This window comes from Varroa destructor, unplaced genomic scaffold (assembly GCF_002443255.2).
Source record: "Varroa destructor unplaced genomic scaffold, Vdes_3.0 BEIS01000004.1, whole genome shotgun sequence".
Taxonomy (NCBI): Eukaryota; Metazoa; Arthropoda; class Arachnida; order Mesostigmata; family Varroidae; genus Varroa; species Varroa destructor.
Window position 1 is genome coordinate 47,173,900 of NW_019211457.1, and position 24,335 is coordinate 47,198,234.

Consider the following 24,335-nt stretch of genomic DNA (forward strand, 5'->3'; position numbering starts at 1 on the left):
TTTTTGTATAAGCCAGAAACTCGTTCATCCTAGCCATTGCTTGGGATTTCATCCATTTCTCGTCTCAAAGATCTTTTGGACACTTAAATTGCACATAGGAAATTACTTCTAAGGCGGCAGCGTCGAACCCGTACCAATGCCTTAGACCTTAAAGTCACATTAACACTGTGGTAAAACCTATGTAGAATCACGGTAGCACGTGTGTAGTACAGTAGTAAATAATTACTCTTTTGTATACGATTAAAATATGAGAAAGCGGTTCTGCTAATTACCAAGAAGAGCATGACTGCCGAATCTAGTCGGTTCTGGTATGTTAACACTTATATGCATAATCTATGTCAACAAAGCAAAATATTATATCATATATTACTTACATATGCAAATACGATAAATAGATGTTAGGTATTTTCGGTATAACATAAATTGATCTACTCGTCGCACCAGTGTTCTTATTATGGCATGTTTTCCTTGACAACATCACGTCGTTGGCCCGCCATTATTATTAACTGCACGACGGCTCACAATGTATTTACGCTTAATCATATTTTGAATTTACAAAATAATTTTATAATACTTGCAAGGAAGTATGCGAATGCTATCAGACAAAACTGATGGGTCGTATTCAGTTACGAATGATTTCCGATTTTAGTTGTTATGTAGATTTATTGTCCGTACCCAACGGCAGAATACAGCGATGTACACTATGATTTTAAGAAGGGCCATTCATTGAAACGAAAATATAATGAAATTTACATTTCATTACTCAACCTGCGAAATTTCCTTTTCCTCAATGAATTTTCTCATAATATTACGAATGTTTAACAGTATTAGTGGTCAATCTCCGTTCACACAATATAATTGCGCGTCTAAATATGGGATGGATGCATACACTTGTTCATATCCTATAATAGAAGCATAAGCATTTTAACGTAGCGGTATTTTTCTACCGATTGGGGATTCTTTGAACTTCTCCCCCGTACCTACATTAGCTGTTACAGCTTTTTGTAATTAACTATAATACAAGTAGCGCATTGAAACGAATAAACGACATTTGGGCAGCGTACTAGACCTTGCCAATATCGATATCTGAAAGCTCCACACCGAAAATCGGGGTAAGTTGTCTGTCCCGTCAAGTTAATTGACATTCTGTTTCCATCCTCTCCGTTATCTAGAATACATCATTCATTGGCCGTTGGGGACACCAATAACTGGAACAGCAGTATCAAACAGTGGTGTATTATACCCATGCCCACTGTAGATATCAACGAAAAATAATCATATCATAGCCAATATATTTCGCAAAATATATGATCTATTGACTTTCTATAAACTATCCGCTAAAATTGATGCATATTCAACTTCAGCTGATGTACGCCACACTTTTTCTTCAATCTTTTTTTCTGTATACAAAATCTATAATATAAGCACCCTTCTTCAGTTACTCATTATTTTTCAGCCAGCATCTTTCACTCAAGGGCGTTAACTAAACCTGCTTAAATTTGGTGCGTGACAAGCCAATTTTTCCCTAAATCTCCTTTCGTTTCACACTTTCCTTTGCAGCATCTGTCAATAGTGACAACAACTTCGCTCACATCAATGATCGGGGCGAACTGAAGACTCTTGGCTGGCGCCTGATCAATTTCTTTGTCGCCAGTTGCTCGCAGGCGACGATACAGGCCCAGGCAGGTACAGCGGCGCCAATAACAACTGCAGTGACGGCCGTTGTCATCGCGATAAAGGTAGCAGCCACAGCAGCGGCAGTTGTGGCGGGTTAGACAAGTGAACAAGCGCGCACGCATCGACACGATGTACGACGCTCTTTTGACAGCTCGTTCGATTTGGAGATTTCGAGACTTCGGCCCTGGCGAAGAGCAGCTGGAGACGATAAATAATTCGAGGAGTTGACGCCGACTCACGTGAAGAAACTGGCAGATGGAAAGAGTGGAGGTGATCACCACAGCCTGGATCACCGCTACGATGGCGATGATAGCAGGGATCAGTAGCGCGCTATTTGTACGATATAAATCAAAAAAAGCCCTCGGGGGCGCGGCCTCAGGGTCCTCTCGGACATCACCACTTGTATCATTATCATTACTCGCTTTCAATAAGGATGCGTACCGATCCGGTACTGCAGGACTACGACAGTAACGGCTAGCGATTAGACGACACAAAAAATATGCTGCATATATATATATATGTATATATATATATATATATATATATAGCATACGAGTGTAGTTGAAACGAGACGAATTACTGCCTGTTGGTTTTCGCTGGTTCAAGCAGATACTGCCATCAATACAATTCAGGGTTGTAGCAGACTCAAATGGTCTGCATCGGCTGCCGCTAGCCGAATGAAGTCAAGCGGATGACAAACATGAACACGGGCCGAATAGAAAAAAAACTTAAACTTACCCTAAAAAGCTGCATTTCTGTTAGGTGCGCGCTCTGGAAACCATCCGTGGCGGTTGACGGCCCGTCCATAGACCAGAAACCCGGCAGCAGATGGATAAACCGGTAGCATAGGTTGACTGCCTACCGCCAGCGAAATTTGTTGTTGCAGACATGCAACAAACATGATACTGCACTCAATGGAAAAGCTAGAACTACGGTCGCCGTTCCTGAGCCCACTGGATAGGTCGGGAGCGGGAGAAGCCGACGAGAAGTTGGTGGCTGGAGAGAGCTAAGCGTCGCCTAGTCTGAACAATATGTACTCGATTGGCCATAAGGCAGAGAGCACCAGTGAGTGCACTCGAGTGAGCGGGGTTTACATTGCCTATTTGAATAAACTCAATAGCTTTTTATTGAACGGATTATATGTTAAAGTATTCTACGTAGTTGGTGAATGACACTGTCGGGTTCTTCATGGGGAATCCCGCTGAGGTTCATGCAAAAAAACGGTACATTCTTTGTGGCGGGAAATTTGAATTGACACAGCTGAGATGATGGCGGTCTTTCGACGTTCGATGAGTCTTTCGTCTCTTCACTTTGCGAGTTGCTTAGACATGAGATCAGTAAATGGAACGTCAACGAGAAACACCGCATAAAAATGTTCCACGGCACATTTTAATGATCGCACATTATTAATGAGATTAACTTCTAGCAACTTTTATATCACACTAGGTATATTCACCAACGCCTCCGGAATGCCAATTGGGATTCTACATTCTAGCGATGGAGAATAGAGTTAAAAGCTTTTAATTAGCTCACATAAACTCACACTTTCATCTATGTGTAATTTGTCTCGAGAAGCGCACAACCTTCAAATGGGGTTCCGGCCCGAAACGAAAGCTCTTCGTTCCTTTACTGACACATCCCTGTGCGTACCGTTGGCGTGATACGAATGTGGCACCGCCATATAGCACTATTCAGTACCACGCTACTGAGGTAGATAACGACCCACCACGTCGAAACGTTACGACTCCCGCCGTGTGTCGCCTGCCGTCAGCGCCGCTCGTGATCAATCAGCTACCCATCAGTCTCAGCCAATATGCTCGTATCTCTGTCAGTTTAATTCTTCCGATAGGAAGAAGGGCCAAGAAAGAGTTGCATTCGTTGAATATCTGCTGCTGCTCACAACAGGGGCGGTTCCGACGGTTGGTAATTGCGACTATTCTGAGCAGTAGCAGGTAGTCGCCATTCGTTGGATATTGACAGGCGGACGAGCGAGTGGTTTTGGTGGAATGTTCGTTAATCTATCACACGCATTGATTTTACCAATTAGGAAGATGTTACGACGACAATTGTCGCCATCGTCATAAAGTTACCGCCAGGTGAAGTGACGTGAGATATTACCATTGAAGGAAAGTGTGACTCACTGCCTTTGTCGTTATAGAACAATTGTTTTTGCTCATCTGACTGCGGGATAGCACGCACACGGCGTGTGCGTATCGGCGGCAGAAGTTGGGCATTTGTTCTGTGCGGGATGTAACGTTTTGTTGCTGTCAATATTACTGAGTTAGCCGATCCGTCCATTGAATATTCGGTATGTGAAATAGCCGTCTTGTATCCGTCGTGTGTAGCTTTGTTAAGGGCATTCTCAGTTGTCTCTTGACCACCCAAATTGACCTTTGCCAATCGCCTTACTCAAGTTGTGTATTGTGACGACGTTGTGTGCTTGTTTTTCGTAAAATTTTACCCTCTGTTCCAATTCCACAGTACCAGCTATATCGCCAAGAGCCCGGTTGTAGCTTACGGGTTGTTTGATTGTTTAAATGTTACAATCATTCCGTCCCAACCAGATCTTGACATCGAATTACGTTGGCGCAACAGCAGCAACGGCGTGTGACAGCTCTGATCTGCCTGTATTACCATCAGCGGCGAGCGTGCTGCAGCAATCGTTTCCATCCATCACTTATACGTAAACTAACATTATGCGAAAAAGCCCGTAAGTTAGTGGGTGAATATCTGTGCAGACGCCGTTTCTGCACCGTACACGAATTGTTGGTGTACACTAACAGCAAATCAAAAAGCGGCCGACCGAAAGATCGACATACGATCGCCAGTCGCTTGAACGGACATTGCACAGTTAACAGAGAGCCAAGTGCTGGGCTGAGTAGCCGTATTGGATAACGACGACGATTTCGAGCACCCAGAACAAAACATCCGCATATTTTATCGTGTTTTCTTCGTGACTATTATTGATATTATTAGTGAGACAAAAAGTGGAGACACGCAGCTAGCCATGGACTGTGATGTTGTAGTGGCTCACACTTAAATAGCGTATAGTAATAATAATTGGCAAAAGATATTGACAGCAAAGGATACGGCAGCGAAAAGGTGCACGACCGAGTATTCTGTTTATGCACGTGCGGATCAATTAGCTACCAAACTGTTCTTCTGTTAACATCGTTTAATTGTAACAACGTGTGTGCGTGTGTCAAGAGCTCAGCATGAGCGCCGCTCGTAACGCCAAAGCCGATAAGGCCCTCCAGGATAAGCTGCAGGCCCTTCTTAGTTATTTACTCCGGGAGGAAGACAACAAATATTGCGCCGACTGTGATGCTAAAGGTACTACCAAAATTGAATGCTATTTCAAACTGTATATAAATATAAGCCACCGCAATAATTATGCCATCTGGATAATACACCAGTGTTGTTTGTGCAGTAATACAATGGATTTTATGAATATTTTACGCTATTGTTGTTATTTGTTGCGGGGCTCAAAGACCGGTCCATTATTATCATGATACCGGCCGGCGGGCGGAATAAACTAAAGAACTATGCAATGTTTCATGGGATAAGTTCTTCTGGTATGTGCCTGATTGGGATATGGCATCTGTACAATCTTATACACTTACTGATTTTTAGATTAGGAAAAATTATTAGGAAACTTGATTTAATTGCTACTCTCTTTTCTCGATTACTGTAGCGACAAGTGTAGTGGTAGCTTGAGTGTATTCAAATGTTAAAACGGGTACGAAGTTTTGTTTTCAAAATCAAAGAAAAACATTAGGTCTGTGAGAACTGAATCAAGTTGGAAAACTATGGCAGATGATTATCAGTCAACTTATACTGTTAAAATGATGTCCAGGTTCCAAAATCGTTGTGTGTGCTTCACTGTTGTTGAGGAATCTTTGCACGGTAGAAAAAAACTGCTTTGCTGCTACTGATAGAAGAAAATGATTAGTTATAATTATAACGAACATCTTCGAGAACGCCCGACTGTTGGCGTTCCTTATGATGTAAATAGTTAAGTTGTATTCCCACCACATGCTTAAACAAAACGAGTTATTGCAGTGGAGGTTATACATAGCAATTTATCGTGTTACATTGCTTGATGGAAAGTTTTACTATCGATTAATTTCTGATAACATCAGTGCACACAGATTTTGATATGAAGAATTTTACCGAATTGTTTTGGCTGAACTTTTTTTCCTTATCGTCAGTAAACACTTTGAAGTTCTGATTCTTAAGTTTATGATAAAAATTATTTTTGTATTTAATAAACGTAGCTTAATATTTTTTTTCATTTTCTGCGTCTTTTTGGCTGACAAAAAAAGGTCACGTAAATTCAGCGATTCGCAGAGGTTCCGTAGAAGTTCTGTCTCAATTTTTTTCTCGTTTTCAATAAAAAACAATCGGCTTTACTTTATTATACAGCGGAGTATATGGCTATAGATGTGCATGAATCGGCCAAATTTAGCTGTCTTTGGCCCTTAGAGGCAAGTCTCTTCGTTGAGTCATTATCCCGCCCTACGTCTGACAGAAAAAGGCACAGAGTAGCAACGTGTCCATAGCTGCCTACCTGGCTAAACGGTCTAGCTGAAAAATTTCTACGGCAGGTTATGTTGCCGTAGGCTAGCCGTTATTGATGCAGCAGCAGGTCGTATAGTATTCGAGTCTATGTTGATGGTAGCCTTAGCTAGAGGTGATCGAAGAAGCCGGGACGAACGCTTCATGACCCGTATCCTTAATTTAATCATACCCTTAACAAAGCCGAAGCTAAATCGCGATTGAAATCATTAAAAATCTGTTATACCAGATTTTTTATAATTTCATCAGGTTATGTATATACATATATAATCTCTCCTAACTAAATAATATTCAGTTAATATAAGGAGGGATGACAACGAAAAAACTTGTCTGTTGCACCACTAAGTGGACGTACAGTCTCGTCATCTATCCATAAGCACAGTGCGATATCATTTTGTAGTAGTCCTTTTGACAGTAGCCTTACAAATAACCTGATATAATATGGCCACTAAACCCTGAGACAAAGACTGCACATATCGAAAACGATACCTAACTAGAACCAGGTAAGATTAGGATAACAAGAAGCGTGGATGTAACTTGTATAACGTGCTAGTAACGCGCGAGTTGAATGTTCATAGTATTCTCGAGATCTAGTTGTACAGCTTGTTTATGGCGGTAATATATGAACTGATAAATCATTAGCGAGTCTCAGCCCTTGTGAGGAATTTTTGAGTCAGCTATATGTTGAGCAAATCATCTTTAACGGCGCGCGTTTTCAAGTTTTGTTCCATATTAACTAAAAATTTATTCAAAAAACAATTTATTAGGTAAAGTCACTATTAGATAACCATGCGACCATTACTACTAATTTTTTATGGGTTTAGCAGTCTGCTATGATTATTACTGCACCAGCGCTCAACTTGACGCTAACATCTCTATGTGTGTAACGAAAATTTGTTTACTGTTATAACGGCACTTTTATTTTCTTCCCGCTTTGGTTATCACAAGTTCGTTTGCTGATGCAAGTTTAGTAGTATTATAAATCGGGTTGAGCTGATAGAAATTTGTTTGAAAACAAGATGCCACGAGAACCTTCGGCATCTATAATAGGTAGCAACCGTAGAATGAATTAACTGTACTATTGCTACTGTATTAAAATCCGTCACTTCTGTGGATGTCATGCTCGTTTCGATTAATGAACATTTCGAGGGAAATCTATGCCTGAATGCATGACGTTACTATCGCCAATGTGAATAAATACATTACTAATAATAACAATGAAAAGTGCAAAAACATCTACTCTTTTCATTGCTAGAATTACAACACATTCAACACTGGTGATGGTATCCTTAATTGAACATGTTCACACTAAGTTTCGCCTATATTATCGCGGATGTAAAATAGTACATAATGGCCGCGTGGGTAATTTCAACTGGCGTGCGTATAGTGTAACCTTCCTTCCTCATATATCACGGATAACCCAAGTGTAAGACGAAAGGGCAGTCCTAAGAGCGGTTATTAAGCGGTGATCTGAGTTAGATTTCGTTGGCGGTTATGTAAAGCCATGTCGATAATTGAAACAGCGATATGGACACAGCATACGAGACCAGTAAAGCGCTCCAAGCAGACAAGCTTTCTAGTGGCTACCGTTTGAAGGTTGATCCAGACGTCAACAAATGAGGCTGCAACGCAAGCGAAGTCATTAATAAAGAGAAAACTGCACATATTTAATTAGGACGAAGCTTTTGTAGCAACCCCAAAACAATAAACATACTGTCATTTTAACGGTCAGTAGAGTGGCGACATCGCCATCAATCGCAGATAATTAGATTAAGGTTATTAGGACATTCTTCTGCATAATAATTTCTATCACGAGATATCAAGATTAGGGTTCGGAAAAACCAAATTTTTCAAGTAGTTTATCCTTGAATCTACTCAAAATATCTGGAAACGTTTTAAACCGGAGCACAGTGAATTCCCACGAATATTTAATATATTGCAAGTCCTTGATAAGGGTAGTTATTCTTAATATTGGTGTTTTTTTTTTCAATTATCATCATTAATTCTGCAGCAAGGGACAAAATTCTTTATTTAAAATTCAAAACTTTCACATCTTTGCTATGTCGGTAGGGGTATTGCGTTTGCTAGTAAGCTAACATCAGGTTTTGGAAAAAAATAAGGTATTCCTGTCGTTAAACAGGAAAATATCTCAATGACATAAAATAACTAGGGGCTGTTATTCGGTAACACAGAAGGAACTCAACAGCTCAAAAGATGCAACAACTGCTCGTAAGCTGTAAGTATCCGATTAACGCCAAACATGACAGGTACATAAGCTTATGTAAATCACAACAATTAAGGCGCCACTTGTTCAGACAGCGACACTGAATATGTTATAGCGATTGATGGCGATGTTACAGGCATAATGTAACGAACCGCTCAGAGATGTGACAGGAGAATGCGCCCACTTCCACTCTTAACCAAGAGAAATATCGACGGCTAATAAGGAAGCAAGGCATGTTTTATCATTTTTAGCGCTGGATGAAGCTAAATGACGGAACTTTTAAATGCATGCCCCGTGACCTACAAAATATGCCCATTATACGAACGTTTCATTATGTAGGGTAGCAATGATGAAACATTGTAATAAGAAGCTTGTAGCAGTTAGGTATCAAACGAAGTTCGTTCGATATATTTGATTACGTACGGCTTCGTGGACGATCACTCATTGTAGACGAGACATATATAAACGACAAGCAATAATTTCTGCTCAGCTAATTAAGTGCTAATAAAGTGGATCTTTTCAATCCCATCAACTTAAAAGGATCATAAATATTGCAATTAAATACGATTAGCCATCAGTCCTCAGTAGAACATTTTTTACATAATTACATAACATAAATAGCATCACTTCACCGTAGTGTGCTCCTATTTCGATAAACGCTAAGTTCTATTATAAAAATTGATTTGGATTGATGCAATAAGTGGACCTTTCATCAAGTGCATATATTGATTATTTGTATGCCTGGCAAAATATTTGTACGTGAAAAGTATCTTCGATTTGTATATAATGCAAGAATTCGTATAGGAATGCTAAGTACACGTATCTTATTGTGCAAATCGAGTTGATAAATTCACGCAGATATGTACGTATGTCTCGATACCGGCTAGAGCAATTTCTGTGAATATGGGCTGGGAAATTGTCGTCAGAAAAACGACTGCGAGAGCTAGATGACATTTCAATTGGAACAAGGGACATATGGGGCGTCCCGTACATGAACGCTGGCACCTGAAAATCTGAACTGATCAATTAAAAAATTTGCCTCTGCACGTTATGAGCTGTCCTTGAAAACTGCGGAAAGCACATGGACCCGTCAACGTTGCACGGTCGATTGTGGATATATTTGCTTAAATGAAATATTATTTCGGATGTTATACGGGCTTTTCGGCATTAGATAGCCATACGTTTCCGTGTTTTATCACCTTATCTTGCTGCAAATCATAATATGATAATGTTATCTGTGCTGCTGTCACTGTTTTTCGACCAGCTGTTTTCTATTATGTGTTTTACCGCATATCTATTTGAGATAGAAGCAACTTCCTTGGCGAACTGCAGAGTTATACTCTGTCTTTCGGTAGCAGCTTGAAACTGAGCAGTGATTCTCTTAGAGCGTATAGCAGGAACAGGACTATTGTTGAACAGCTATCTGTGCCCAACTGCAAGTGAATGTGGCGGTTATATCGTTTCAGCGATTTTTTTTACGCTAACTATACTACGCTCACAATAGCGTCCCACTATCGAGTTGTGGCTGTTCTGCCAATTCCAGAGTAGTTCTATCTTTTACCGCTGAATAACAAACAACGGCGCCCTGTTTAATGTTAAAATCCAGGGGGAGTATTTCGTGGATTTTCACATTTTAGCGTTTCGCTTCGTGGGGCATATTGTTGTGTCCTTTATTCTTACATACTCTTTTTTTCACGGCAAAGGCTGCATTGCTAATATCGGTAGATATTGATGGTAGTAGTAATATTGATGGATTGACAAATTCGACACGGCAAGACGTAGTCTTAGTATCAGGCTACGTTTTGAAGAAATAGCTGGCATCATGGAACGATTCCAGACTAGTAAAGATGACTTACAACCTTTACGATGTGTTCACCTTGAATAACACACGTCTGTCATGATTGATCAAAAAAATGAGGTGAGTAGAAAACGCATGGGAGAACGCATATAGATAGAATGGATATCATGTAAAATGTATTATGAAGTTATTGAGATTATCAGGGAAAGAACGGTTTTTTAGTTTTTTAGTAATGTATGCATGTCGCTTCTAAGCTGACTAATACTGTTTTTATCCCAAGCTTTCTGTTAGAGAAGCCATCGAATTACGTATTGTTAGCCGTTATATATTTTCTGCTGATACAATTCTGTTTTTGTAGTTGGCTTATGAAACATATCTGAGTGTTTTAGATTTATACGCATGCTATGGTTAGAGACGGAGCGAATTATTTTTTATGCTTGTTGAATAGGGTGATAACTGACTGTACAGTTGTTTTTGAATTTCTAAAAGTCCTAAATTGTACATTGAACTTAAACTTCTCTACAGATCTTCATATCATATTAGAGTCTCCCTGCGGAAGGTATGTTGCGTGCTTCAACAGTAGTATCATTGCAGTTAACCAAAAGACTCTTTGTTCGAGTCTCTAGATGCAATGATTACAATTCTACATAGATTCTGTAGAAAAGCAGCAGCATATTGATCACAAAATTACAGCCCTTTCTTTCTAATTAGTTCCAAAAGCTGCTATTGATTTAGCTCTACGAAGCTAGGTGTAGTTTTGCATCAGTTCAAACGCTGCGTATTGAAATAGGTCATACGGGCGCTACCGCAGAACTGGGCACAATAAGCAGCTGACAGTCGTATGGTTATTTGGGAGTAGTAAAGCTTTTGTATATAGACAGCGTGTCTATTTCGAACGAACGAGTATACAGACGAATAAGTAAATCGAATATCAACTGGCATAAGCCAGGGTTCAACGTAAGTAGGAGATTGCTAAACCCTTCAAATATTAAAGACGGACGGGTCTGTCCTGATGTTATGCGTATGTTTTTAGTATAGTTTATGGGCATGTTTTGCCAATAAAAAACGTCATTTAGTGCTACATTGAACCATCAATAAAAATGACGATAGGCCATCAATAAATTTTAAGTAGGGACACCTTTAGGAGAGAAAAGCCGTTGTTTTTCTCAACGACAGTACTTATGTTTTATTACTTGCGGATAGAACCAAATTAATAGAGTAAATACTAGATTATTTGCCCTAGTTGATATTTGTGTTAGAATAAATGATGTTCACGTTTTACGTCGATGACTCGAAATGATCAAGCTTTGATATTTATGTAGCCTTTGTCGTCATGCAAACACAGTTTAGCTATTTTTAGAAAACTCGTTTTCTAACTAATGCAACGCGATGGAGAATTGCTTAAGTGAGAGAATCCTGTTTTTGCATAGGCAGAGGAAGCCTTTATATTCAAATCGTTCGTGCAAACTGCAGGCTTTATCAACAATTTCAGTTCTCGCATTAATAGTTTATGCATTTCTAGCTCTTATTAAGGTCTTATTAATTAGGCTCTTATTAATGTCTAAAGCTTTTTGTGTAACTCGTTTAAATATTTAGCGATATTGTAACAACTAAACAATTACGGAACGTTCGATTTTACGATGGCTAAATAATTAGGGCGTAATATTACTAGCTTCGAATCTAACAAATACACTAATAAAAAGTTTTTAAATATATATTAATACCTATCTGCACTGAGAGGTTCAGCCTGATTGTATTCGATAATCTTGATCAAACTATTTTCATTATTGGTGATCTTTTTCTTTTTGTTCTCGTGTTACCTTAGGGCCGCGATGGGCTTCGTGGAACCTTGGGATCTTTGTCTGCATTCGCTGTGCGGGTATCCATCGAAATCTTGGCGTCCACATTTCCAGGGTGAAATCGGTGAACCTCGACTCTTGGACCGATGAACAGGTTGGATCCATGCAGAGCATGGGAAACTCAAAGGGTAAGTAGTAAGACCCATTATTTCTTATATAAAATGTTTCCGGTTTCATGTTCGCTTCCTAAGCCATAACTCAGCGCTTTCTCAAATAATTGGTCTGTTCTTACCTGCCACTTTCGCGCTAACATTGGTCAAGGTATAAGTTGACAAAAATTTGGAACTCAGACAAAATTCAGGAATGTAGTGTAAATGAAGAGAAGTTGGACCTATGCGGACAACAGTCGACAAACACGCCTGAAGTAATCGAGTATAAGAGAATTTTAACATACTTTTTATTGTCCAATATTTACAAACTCGTCTCCATGTCTATTTACGCGAATTTAGCGGAACAGCAATATATATATATATATTAAGAGAAACTGTTCGAAATTCAGCACGACTAAATTAATCCGTTTTAATAAAAAGAATAATTATTCCTGTCGTATTTCATTGATTAGTAACTGATGTTGCGATGGCAAATAGATGCTAGAGTTGCAATTACTGCTGACATAGACATGGTAAGCCGGAATCTGCTTTGGCTGAATTCAACACAGCCTACTCTGCTAGGCAAGCAGTCCAAGTCGGCGGAAACGCATCGAGGAAACGATCGATAACCGCATAGGCTGACGCTTATCGCTTTTCTTTTAGGGACAGTATCTATTTTGAGACGGCGTGGTGATTGATAGTTTAACTCCATTACATATCAGTTACTGTGCTTACAAACCTATGCAAACATCGGAAATGGACCAAGCCAAGTTAAAACAATGCGGTTTTTCGCAGGTCATATAGTCGCTTTCGAAGCACTAGGGAACCGTTCTGATCTCACATTCTTTTTAAGAACTAACGGGAGTTTGTCATCGGCTTATCGTAGTCATAAAGAACAAACGTGGAACTATTTCTACGGCAGCAACTTTTATTGAACATTCAAATGAAGTTTGGGTCGGCATAGCGGCTTTGACGGCTAAACCTTCAGCTGCTGTAGAAAGATGCTAGCAAAGGTGGCTGGTTTAAGCTCAGTAAAATGCATATGTACTAGGAATTAAAACTCCAATTTCTGTATTATTTATTTTGGCCAGTTCAAATTGCGATGAGATACAGCACACTATAAGGGTGTATTTTGTTTTGAATAAGTAGCGTTGTGTATTTCAAGTACGGATGCGATAGTTTGAGCCATTGACTGTATCAACATCATTCATAAAGTACCTTTTAAATAGAGTTGAAATATACCCGGGTTTGCACGTTGTTAACAATAATAACACGTTGCATACTTACGTTTAGACATTGTAAAATGTTTCAGTAACCTATCTGTTTTTTTTGAGAAAGGTGCGCAAGATCTTTATAAAACGCTTAAGACGTTCAAAACTTCTAACTCTGACATTAGTGAGCGCAAATCAACTAAGTGCAATGGACCGTACTTATTTTAGGTCGAGCTGTTTATGAGGCAAATCTCCCTGATGGATTTCGCCGTCCACAAAATGATTCAGCTTTGGAAACATTTATCCGAGGCAAGTACGAGCACAAGAAATACATCGCCCCGGAGTGGATCCCGCCAACCGGACCGCAGAAGGCTGATTTAAGTGTGCTAGGCCTGTCAGCCACAGGTCATAGCAGAATATCGACAGAAAGAAAAGTCGACTTGTCGGCTGCTGCAAGTTCAGTGCCCAGGCCGAATTGCGTGGGTAACCTTAAGGAAGGCCTTACATCGCCAACTGCACCTGCTGTCCAAAAGCCCCAGCAGCAACAGAGTTCTGCAGCTCCTAGTAAGTAGAGCAAATAATTATTACTTTTCTAGTTTATTACCGACATCTATACTGCTACAATAAAAGTTCAATAGCTATGGAGAGATTAAAATTATCAAACAGTTTAATACGATTGAGAAATTAGGTACATTATGTAAGTTAGGTTGCCTTATTCCGCTTATAAGGCTACTAAGGAATAAGTTTGGAATACAGTCACGGCCGACGGTCCTCTCAGACTTATGAGCATCGTACATAGTTGCCATTGCGAATGCCTGCCATGGAAAACCTAGAATTATAACCTGTCACTTCGGCGGTTTCGCTTAGATGTATGGATTCTGTTGGCAAACGCAAGCATTCAGATAAAAATAGGTTTATAGGCTGAAAATATCAGGTTGGCAATCGTTACATAATTTTTTCAGCACATAACCAATTTGTGTCGTAAAAAATTTCCAAGTGCAATTTACTCTAAGGTGAAAACAAACATTAGTCGCATACTTTTGACGGGCATCGAGATCCTGGTTCTTGCTATTCAATGTATATATAAAGCGTCCGAGACAGATTCAGAGTTTTCGAAGTTTGTTTTCAAAACATAGGTGGATATCATCTATTATGTTTCGTATATTTTCGCCCTTAATAATCCCTACTGAGATTATAAACGACTTTCATAATCCGAAATCGAGGATTTACCTGGTATTAATTCCCATGCTACCTTTGGACCATTCAAGAAAAATTTGCATTAATACAGGCTAAATTAAAGGGCTCAAAGATGAATAAAGTCAGCTATGTATGATGATACTGAATTTCGATATATAGAATTATTGTATATATATATATATATATACATATATATATATATATATATATGTACATATATACATATATATATGTATATATATACAGAAGCATCTCTTCACTAGATTATAAAATTGCATTTTTTTCTTTCTGCGCAATATTCTGGTACATATAGTTCAGTGGCGCATGCTATAATACTTAATTTATTTCCCATAAAATGCAACAGCATCTCCAAGCGACGACCTGTTCGCGGAATTCATTTCGGCACCGCTTCCTGCAGCCACTTCAATAGCCAATCCTCCTCGGAGTCCAGACTCTGAGGAAAAAGATTTTTTCAGTCAAGTATCTTCTGGATCGACCGGATCCGCTAATGGCGTCTGTGGTCATGGGAGCGGGAACGCCAAAATTGACACCGCTAGCATAATGTCTTTATACGCGAAGACTCCATCAGGTGAATTGCTATTACAAACACGTACTCTCAGTGGAAAAGTGCATGTATACAATTAAATTAAGCATTCGGTATTATTTCTATGCTTTTTTTAACGCATACTAGTCTTATGATCATTATATCCATAAATCATAACGGATTAATTTACTAAACAAGTCTATTAATAAAAATTACCCCCTGTTAACTTGTTCTTTACGTTAATGTGTGACTCATATAAATATTTCCTTCGGTGTCTTTTCCAGTGCAATCACCACTGCTACAACAACAGACCGGCCTAAACATGAGTTTTATGGGTCCCCTAAATGGGCTTACACCGCAGATGGTTGCTAATAATCCCTTCCTCATGGGTGGGGCTATTGTAGCACTTCAGCCACCGTTAAGAATGTCAGCCGGCTACGCGCATCCCAGACAATTGAACGGTTTAGGCCAACTCGGGGGATTTGGTGGGGTTCCTGCGACACAGGCCGCGTTTATCGCCAATCAGGGACACTTCGGAAAATCCATGAGTACGGTTCCGCTTGCCGGGGCTGTGCCGACCCAAATAGCCGGAGGTGTAATAGCCCCGAACCTAACTAGCGGTATACCCGCGTCTAATTTAAATTCAATAAACTCGCACATGTCTACCCTACAGCTCGGGTCAACGACAGGCGTTAATCTCGGTACGAAAATTCAACCGACGACGGCGGCGACGACGACGACAACAACGACGACGACGACGACGACGACGACGCAGCTTAAAGCAACCACCAACGGAAATACGCTTACACCGAATTTCAATTAGAATTTTGTAGCGTACTAATTCTCTCTGTACATCGGTTTCCACAACTCTACTAGCTAGGAGACTGATTAGTGAAGTTAATTTACAGAGACGTTTGATAATGATAGAGCAGACGATCCAATTAGCGGCTATAGATTCTGCAACGCTTTTGAAAAGAAATTTTCGGTGTCAACAGATTTTTTGTTTAATCATTGCTACATCCTCGACTAACAAAACAAATCGAAGTAACTAGTATACACTTAGACACACATGCCAATAAATTCTGCCCATGAAAATGGCAGTGACGGCGCTAAATGAAGTCTCAAAGGATCCTTCAACGTTTTTATTTCTTTACATATAGCGATAAATGTTTGGGAAGATAATGACGATGAAATAAAGAAGGTAAGAGTACGTTGTCGGTGCCATGTCGTTTAATGGAATTGTCCGCTGGAGAGTGTCAAAATATAGGAGGACAACTCGGAAACATGTATGAAAAGACAAATACTAAACGATCACGATAGTTAATTCGAAAATTAATTAATAGGTCAATGGTCAGTTAAACTATGAGAACAATGATACTGCTCACGTGATGTTCATTTATAGATAATACAATGATGAACCAGTTTTGTTTGGAACAGCTGTTCGTAGCGTTGGTCTGTGCTCAGTGACAAGAAGTAGCAGCTCTTCCGCATATGCCTTTAATGGGAATGATAACGGTGGCTGTTTTGCCAGGCTTGTCTTCAACATTGATATGTCGCCATTGGACATTTTTAGAGCGTTTCCCTGTCACCGAATAACATAAGGGATCCTCATTAAAAAGAAACCACACGAAAAAACAGATCAGCTGAAGGCAAAAAAGGCTGAAGGTACTTGTTAGAAAGTTTTCTATGAGAGACCCAATGATCCACTTAGAGGTTCACTATGAGGGGCATGCCTGACGTTTAATTATCGTTTTGATATATAATTGGGTTAGATTTCCGTATGACGCCTCTCTGAATAAAGGTCGTCCTGGAACGTGCCCTTTTTTCTTGTTATTGCTTGGATCGGGGTTTGGGCGGCCGGGAGATCAATTAATTGAGATTAATTTTCTTAAGTTTTTAGTAAGAGAAAGGATAAACGATATATACATACAAAGATATACTGTACGCTCTTAAGTGAGACTCAAGCCGGGAGCACCGTATGCCTGTTGTCGCGAGTGGTTCCGCAGTTAGGCCAGATAATTCATGTAAATAAGAACAAAAGATAGCTAATAAGAATATTGTATGCGCTACAAACAAATAAGGGATCGTCTGAGTGTATATTTGCAACGCTTCAGAGTATAAGCTGGAAAAGACGAAGGAAAATAATTATGGTTTACAGGCGAAGATATATATACATACGACATTTTCAATGTTCCGGTGAGATGTTTTCACTGTTTGAAGAAGTCGATTTTAAAATAATAGCGATGTAAAACAATTCTTGCTTGAGCTGTTTTGGCATTATTATATGAAATAACATGTTGGTTGATTCAACGAAATTGCAAACGAGTTACAATGTAAAGATGGCTAATTGTTATCGTACGGAACGACTAGGTACACTGCCGTGGCGCAGGTGATGTAAGACCTGGGCAATGCGCAAAAAGAACGAAGACAAACAAGAGTTTACAACAATTAGTTACAGAAGTTTTGGATTGGTTGGTGGTGACACGTTATAACCGACTAAAATAAAAACGGCAAATTAATAAAAACAAATAGTAGATTTACTGTTGGTGAAAAAGTACTTGTACTGTGTGTTGTTGTTGCGCCGACTGGAATTCAGGTAAACTTTGTTTTTCATACAAAAAACTATATCTAGAACGCTGTAGTAATAGAATGTATTCATTGGTTCAGGATGAATACGTTAAAACACCAATTTCATTAAAGCAGTTTCATTAATAAATCGTTCGTAAATGATTTAGAGTTTCTTGTTATTATTATTAAACTGTTAATATGGTGTACTGATGTGTGCTTTGATCTCCACAAACACAGCGTGTTGTCATGCGTAGTCCCATGACTATAACATATACACATACTCAATTTCGCTTCAAACATATATCACCTTTTTACTTAGGTGGATTTAGGTCGGGAGGACAAGTGGGCCGAAGCCAAGTTTACTAAGCTATACCACATATAGGACATGCATAATCTTTGCAACACGGTTCGTTTTGTAGAGCCGAGTCAGTCGTAGTAAGAATAGAGCAAGTCAAGAAAACATTAAGATAAGCATATGCCTATGATTATCAAGTCGTTACAAGCTGATTTGGTGGATTTTCAAATTGAATTTCAACTTTAAAACTAGTTGGGTTTAAATAATGATTTTAAGTAAGAGATACTCTTCTTTTCTCCACACTTGTCGCAGTGCTGTGGTAGTTTCTGGAGCACCATATACCTACGATTCACGTTATCAGGTATAATTTTTCTATGGTTTCTCGTAAATAACTAGCTGATAATGGGACATGTCTGGGATATGGGAAGCCTCGTCATCACGTGGATTTAGGTCGGGAGAACAAGTGGGCTGAAGCCAATGTTGAATATTTCTTTGCTCAATGCAGCAAGTAATTGAGGCAACTCGATGAGCTCTGTTTTTCATGTACCAGACTGTTTACTTTCGATCGCCGCGCCAACGGTCCGTAAATCTCTTAAGGAACTCGAGATAGTAGGCCGCATTCATCGCTTCATTTCTGGTAAGTATCTCATTGTAGCAGATTTCTCCCGATGCCCATTGCAGGTACCACCTTACGTCCAAGCCTATTTGACACCGAAATCGATTCTTCTGCAGGGCGATAGCATTATCTCGTGTGGTCTTTGTTTGGCAAGCAGTGAAGCTTGAACCATGTCCAGCCTATGACAGTTGTATGCTCCATGCGGGTTAGGGTTTCTCAAACTGCGTGTTAAATATACCACTCACAGTTGCAACTAGTCTGGAGCCAATTTACTCAGGGCTCATTTCTTATTCACTGTCAATATTTACAATACCTGGGTTATAGTACTGTAACATGTTACGTAGTTTTTACATAGGTTTGAGTTGACAGAGTCGGCTCTGCTTCTGTAAGAAGCCTTCTCGGTTGCGGCAATGCCTTGTTATCCTTTGGGTTCCGACACCTAGTTACCTACCTCCTTGCTAATCTTTAATATTCCGGTCTCCGTTCTTGAAACGTTCGCATCATTGACGCGCTGTGCTTGCAATTAAGACCGCCTTTCCTAATGTCTTCATCAATCTTTGATGAATTTGTGGAGCGTTGTGGCTTAAGCGTTGATTTTTTGAACCAAACCATGTCATTCCTTCTGCACGCATTGTTCATAAGGTAAGGTCAATTTGTTTTTAATTAAAAGCCTAACTATTTTTAAGGCTGTTACAAGCGGATCCGGCGGGCTTTCACTTCGAATAACTCTTGCATTAGCAGACAAAATTTAGCCAGTAAGTAATTCAGCCTTCTAAAATTTTCTGAGCAAAAATCGATTGAGTTTACTCCAGGAGAAATGTGTTCAAAATGAAAGTCGTCTTTTAGACTTGATAATCCATGTACTCCACGTATAACTTACGGAACTTTAATGAAAAAAAAACCGCTTGGAACACACAGGTCACTGAAGTCTGGTTCAGTCCGCGAAGAGGCAGTACAAGAGAATGACGTCGCCTTGTGGGGAAACCGAGTTCGGTGGCAGTGTCGAGTATATATGGACGTAAAATAATGGTAGTAGTAAAACGCAACCGGTGCGCAAGCAAGTTCCACTATTGATTTACTTTGAGAAGCCATAGATAGAGTAATTACATATGGGAACACGAATACTAAATATATGGATGTCAAGAAGCTGTTAGAGCGTTGACACAAGTTTATAAGAAAAAAAGAGGTACACCTCTACGTCATATTAAAGATCATCATTCTAACCCACCTAGTCAAAAAGTTATTCAGTTTCAAAGTTCGCCGCATCGCTTATAATGACCTAATAGCTTCAACTGAACATGCTTATTTTTTGGTAATGCTTCTAGAGCTGTTTATTGCTTGGGAAGCTCGCCGCCAGTAACTATTGTTGGACATCACGTGAGGCAAGCAACAACAACATCTAACAGTAGCATGCATCACCCCTTAGGAGCGAAGCAGAACGTGAAGGTTGGGTGCGTATAAAAGCCGAAAGGGCGGGAGCGGAAGTCTCGGAAATAAATACTAATTATACCTATATATACGTATATGGGCGCGTTCGTGCCGGAGGGATTAAACTGAGCGTTTATTTTTGCATCATGATGTCGTGTTTTTTATTGGCTAAAAATAGAAAATATATATATATATATATATATATATATATATATATATATATATATTGGTTAATTTATTATGTTTTCAAGTATGTTCAAATAACGTTTTGGTCCATATTGTTCAGCTGGCTTGACATTGAAATATTGTTGAAAGGCTCTGAGCTTCCCGATGATTGTTTATCCTTTAACACTCAAAAAGCGATTTGGATTTAATTGCGCTGACAGGGAACGGTACATCTGTTCTGTAAGGAACACCCAAATGGCACTAAAATACTTTTTGGAAACTTGAAAATCAATAAAAATTATACTTAAGGATCGCTATTGCTAACCTGCGTAAATAGATCTTATAATCTAGAGCAGGTGAAATGCACATATTTCAAAGCTGAATATATAATAAGTGGAGGTATATTGAATCACTATCAAGTACGAGCAACCTCTCCACGCAATCGCAGGGCCTTTATTTTGGTTTGTTAAAATACGCCACTCAATTAACAGTTGATGAACAGTCTTCGATTAACACGACGCTTTAACTCCTTCAAGAGCTATTTGAAAAAATTACTTTTTCCAAAGCAGTAGTGGAAAGGAAATGAAATTTAAAATGTATTTAGAGAAAAAAAATAAAGTAAGTCATTTCGGAGGGCTCCTGTTGGCAGAATACAATTTACAGTGGGAACATACCATTCCACCAACTACACTCCATTGGATCAAGCGAGACCATCAACAAGTGGACGGGATATATAAAAAAACAATGGTCAGCGTTATAGATCAGCCACACCCGCTTTGTTTAAATTAGACCACCGGGTAAAAATTTCGAGTGACCACAGCCACTTAATATTGTTATATATCAGCGGTAAAACTAGTAATAGCCTAAAAAAATTGATTTTTTGAAAAAAAGGGTTTATTACTGCATCGTAGTGAATATATCTCAAATGAAGCGTTAGACTCCGGTTCGTTAAGCGAGTTCACCCAGCCTATTGTATATTGTGAGGAGCGCCCTGTGTAGTCTTCGATGTGGGTTATATCACTGCCTGACATTCTATTAACCAGCCGCTCTGTAGACATAATTTAACTACAGCGTTATGCCTAGATCTGTCGACTCTCTTCCGATAGACACATATGTATATATATATGCGTGTGTGAAAATGATCGTGTGCTTGCTCGTGAACAGTTTGTTTATAATTTTCGATCTTATCAGCCATATGGACTTTTGGCTAAATTACATGCTTAACGCATATGGCTCTACGCGTGCCATATTAAACAGAATTAAAGCGGCAGTTGGACAGCTTCATTAGTGGTTGAAAAGGCGAATATATGAGGGTCATATTCAGCAACCCATACGTTGTCAAGTAAATTGTGTAAATATCATTGCGACGTCTAGTTCCTAGCTTCCTTTTTATTTATATTTGTTATTTTTTAGCTGTTTCTGGTTAATTCCTGGCATCATTATATCGAGACAAATTATATAGGGTGGGTTAGGTTATGGAATACGTGCCGATGTCCCGACCGCATAGCCTATCGCCTGTCTCTGAGACTAATGCTGCTCGAAGGCTTTAAAGACAAGCAACACATTTTAATTAAGAGCAAAGCAACTAGTACCATATTCAACAAAACAACATGTAGCTAGGTCGACAAAACCTATTCTCGGCGTCACGTTGAGGTGTGTTACTTCCCTTTTATTGTTCTAAAGCCTACCTGCAAAGCTTAGTCGAGTAGAAACGTTTCATTGTATGCCGTCCTGGTAGTACGTGACGTTCATGATGATCAACAAATGATCATGGAATTCACCAAGCGATCTTCGCCTTTGCTTTCCTCTTTTATCATATTAGATAGCAACCAATGGCATTAGTTCTTCCTAGCCAATCGAGGACCCCATCTTCTAAGGTTTACCAATCTTGACATTTTGTCATTATCTCATTAACTCTTTCGCTGCAGTGGCCATTATCGGCGTAATTGTCACAGTTGCTACCCTTGAGGTTCACGATAAAGTTAATGTTGCTGTTCTCTTATGTTTCAGTAACCGCGTGGCTTTACGGACTTCTTCCACTGACTGTCCAACGATAAAGCCTTCATTCTAATTGTTGTTATTACCGTCGTTGATGGAAGCTACTTTCACTTGGATTATTGGGCTCGTCCACTTATCACACCCGGGCGCACACACATGGCGCTTAATAGCTGTTCTCGTTCTTCTTCGTCTTGCTACGTTGATAGGCTACTCTGAACATATTGATTAGCGCCTCCAAGTGGGGCAGGCCCCTGAAGCGACAATTTGAGGCGAAGCGGAGAAGATCGGCGTCGAGAAAATCATACGGTAACCGAGTCGAGCCTCCGTTGATAGTGTTTTATAGCTGTTGGTCGAATTCTAAAACGCAGTCACCGTGTTGATGCTCAGGCCTCAGGAACAGCGGTAGAAAAACAGGATGGGTGAAACATCAAGGACAAAACATCAGCTGGATGTTAGGAAGAAGTGACATGCTGTAGTGGGTATGGCGCTGACAAGAAAACCCGCAGTAATTGGGTCTTGTCTATGTGTGCGCGCTGTAGCAGTTATACGGCGCAGTGCAAGCATTACAATGTCTCGGTAACTTTCATCTTCACTGAAACCGGCTGCACTGTTATCATTGGCGGTCGGCTAACTGCAGTCTGTTCGAAAGCGCACCAGCTGAAAGGCCACGACATAGTCTGCGTCAGCCAACTTCGATGTGGGTCCATGGGTGTGCATGTGCGTTCGCTCTGTATATCTATAACGGCTGGGCGAGCATTATAAGTGTTGAATGTTCGCCCATTGAACTTCTTTTTCCTTGACAGCAGCGTAGGCTGGGGGTTACTTTATGCTTTATACTTTATGCTCGACTACGATGGAACAGCCGATGGAAACGATGGAGGGAGCATCCACAACGACCACTAGGTCAAGGTCTCTCTGGCACGGCTGTCTTCATAGCGGTTGGAGTCGCTACATGCGACTCAGGGGATGAGGGACCATGAGGAAAGCTGGCAGCTGACGCCACGTGCTCCCCCAAACTTTAGGCAGTGGAACGATAGACCGCACCATCCCTAGAGTTTTACACTTCAAATCTAGCTGTTAAAGCAGTATACGATGGCATTAAAGTCCGCTGACGGTGGCCAATGGTCAAACGACAGCGTTGTAAAAAGAGCTGCTTGAATATGCTAGGTCAAGCTGGAACTTACAAATATATATATGGGTATAAACTCGTGTTCTATTCTAGGTTTTCTATATACGTACGGCGTATATATATAGGAAACACAGAATGCTCCCAGAAACTTGTTCTAAGCTTCCTTAGTACAATTTTTTTCAATTAGTTATATCGTATTCAATGTACGAAACTTTTTCATATTTTACCTTCAGACATTTTGGAATATTCTGTTCTATTTTTCATTTTAAAAGAGTATACAATTGTTACGATACATAAAAATGTATGCATTATGCAGATTTGTCAACGTGCTTTATGTAACTCGTTTTATAATTCGGCTATTTGTTAAAGGGAGCTACTCTTATGTTATATAGTGTACACAAATTTTTATTGTTTACCTCTTTACGTGTCATTGCAAGAAACGCTGACCAAGCTACGTCTTTTGAGAATCAGAAAGAGTGCATTTAGGTATACAATTCATATAATTATGTTTTTCTAAACTTCACGGAAAACCTTAAACCGAATGTAATAAGTTATAGGTGAGGGAGCACTACCGCGCTGATTCGAGTAGCTGGACAAAGTAGGGCAGTGGATAATGTTAAAAGTTCATGGCGTCGAAGTAAAATCCATGGCGATAAGTGGATTGAGGATTTATTAGCCAACCCACGTTTGAACGATCCTCTAGGGGAACCGACATTTCAGATGTTTCAATAACAAAAGTTTTATGCTTTGAGAAAAGTCCCTTCACTCTGATAAAAAAAAAACAGAGGAAATCCTTTGAATCGACATTTCTGATTGAAAATCTTCTAAGGCGTTGGGGTGTAGTTGAGTCAACTAGTCTTCTTTGTGGTCGAACTATTAATGAAGCTAAAGTGCATTTTTAAACTGAGCTTAGCAAATCTGGTCTTCGTAGTGTCTTCAACTGCAGATCGAATCAGATT

The 24,335-nt window shown here is 39.7% G+C and overlaps 1 protein-coding gene and 1 long non-coding RNA gene across 4 annotated transcripts; one reads left to right on the forward strand and one right to left on the reverse strand.

Moving 5' to 3' along the window:
• Nucleotides 1-643: 643 nt before the first annotated feature.
• LOC147756293 (uncharacterized) lies at nt 644-3,211 on the reverse strand. 2 transcript variants are annotated; one of them, XR_015327616.1, is made up of 2 exons: nt 2,416-3,211; nt 644-1,925 (listed from the first exon to the last, which is right to left on the reverse strand). It is a non-coding gene; the product is annotated as an uncharacterized LOC147756293 (long non-coding RNA). The 2 variants fall into 2 exon arrangements; XR_015327615.1 differs by having other exon boundaries at nt 644-1,972.
• A 188-nt stretch (nt 3,212-3,399) lies between these two features.
• Nucleotides 3,400-17,913, forward strand: LOC111249601 (uncharacterized). 2 transcript variants are annotated; one of them, XM_086988963.1, is made up of 6 exons: nt 3,400-3,985; nt 4,159-5,010; nt 12,103-12,264; nt 13,665-14,000; nt 14,998-15,222; nt 15,462-17,913. In XM_086988963.1, exons 2-6 carry the CDS (start codon nt 4,893-4,895, stop codon nt 15,998-16,000), a joined length of 1,380 nt encoding a protein of 459 aa, XP_086845089.1. In that variant the 5' UTR covers nt 3,400-3,985; nt 4,159-4,892; the 3' UTR covers nt 16,001-17,913. The 2 variants fall into 2 exon arrangements, with proteins under 2 accessions (XP_086845089.1, XP_022659387.1); XM_022803652.2 differs by lacking the exons at nt 3,400-3,985; nt 4,159-5,010 and adding an exon at nt 9,712-10,397.
• The last annotated feature ends 6,422 nt before the right edge of the window (nt 17,914-24,335 follow it).

Bases quoted from the DNA above. Each gene is read 5' to 3' on its own strand.
- LOC111249601 (XM_086988963.1), top strand. From the start codon at position 4,893: ATGAGCGCCGCTCGTAACGCCAAAGCCGATAAGGCCCTCCAGGATAAG. The intron at 5,011-12,102 runs GTACTACCAAAA...GTGTTACCTTAG, and splicing joins CGCCGACTGTGATGCTAAAG to GGCCGCGATGGGCTTCGTGG. The intron at 14,001-14,997 runs GTAAGTAGAGCA...AAAATGCAACAG, and splicing joins ACAGAGTTCTGCAGCTCCTA to CATCTCCAAGCGACGACCTG.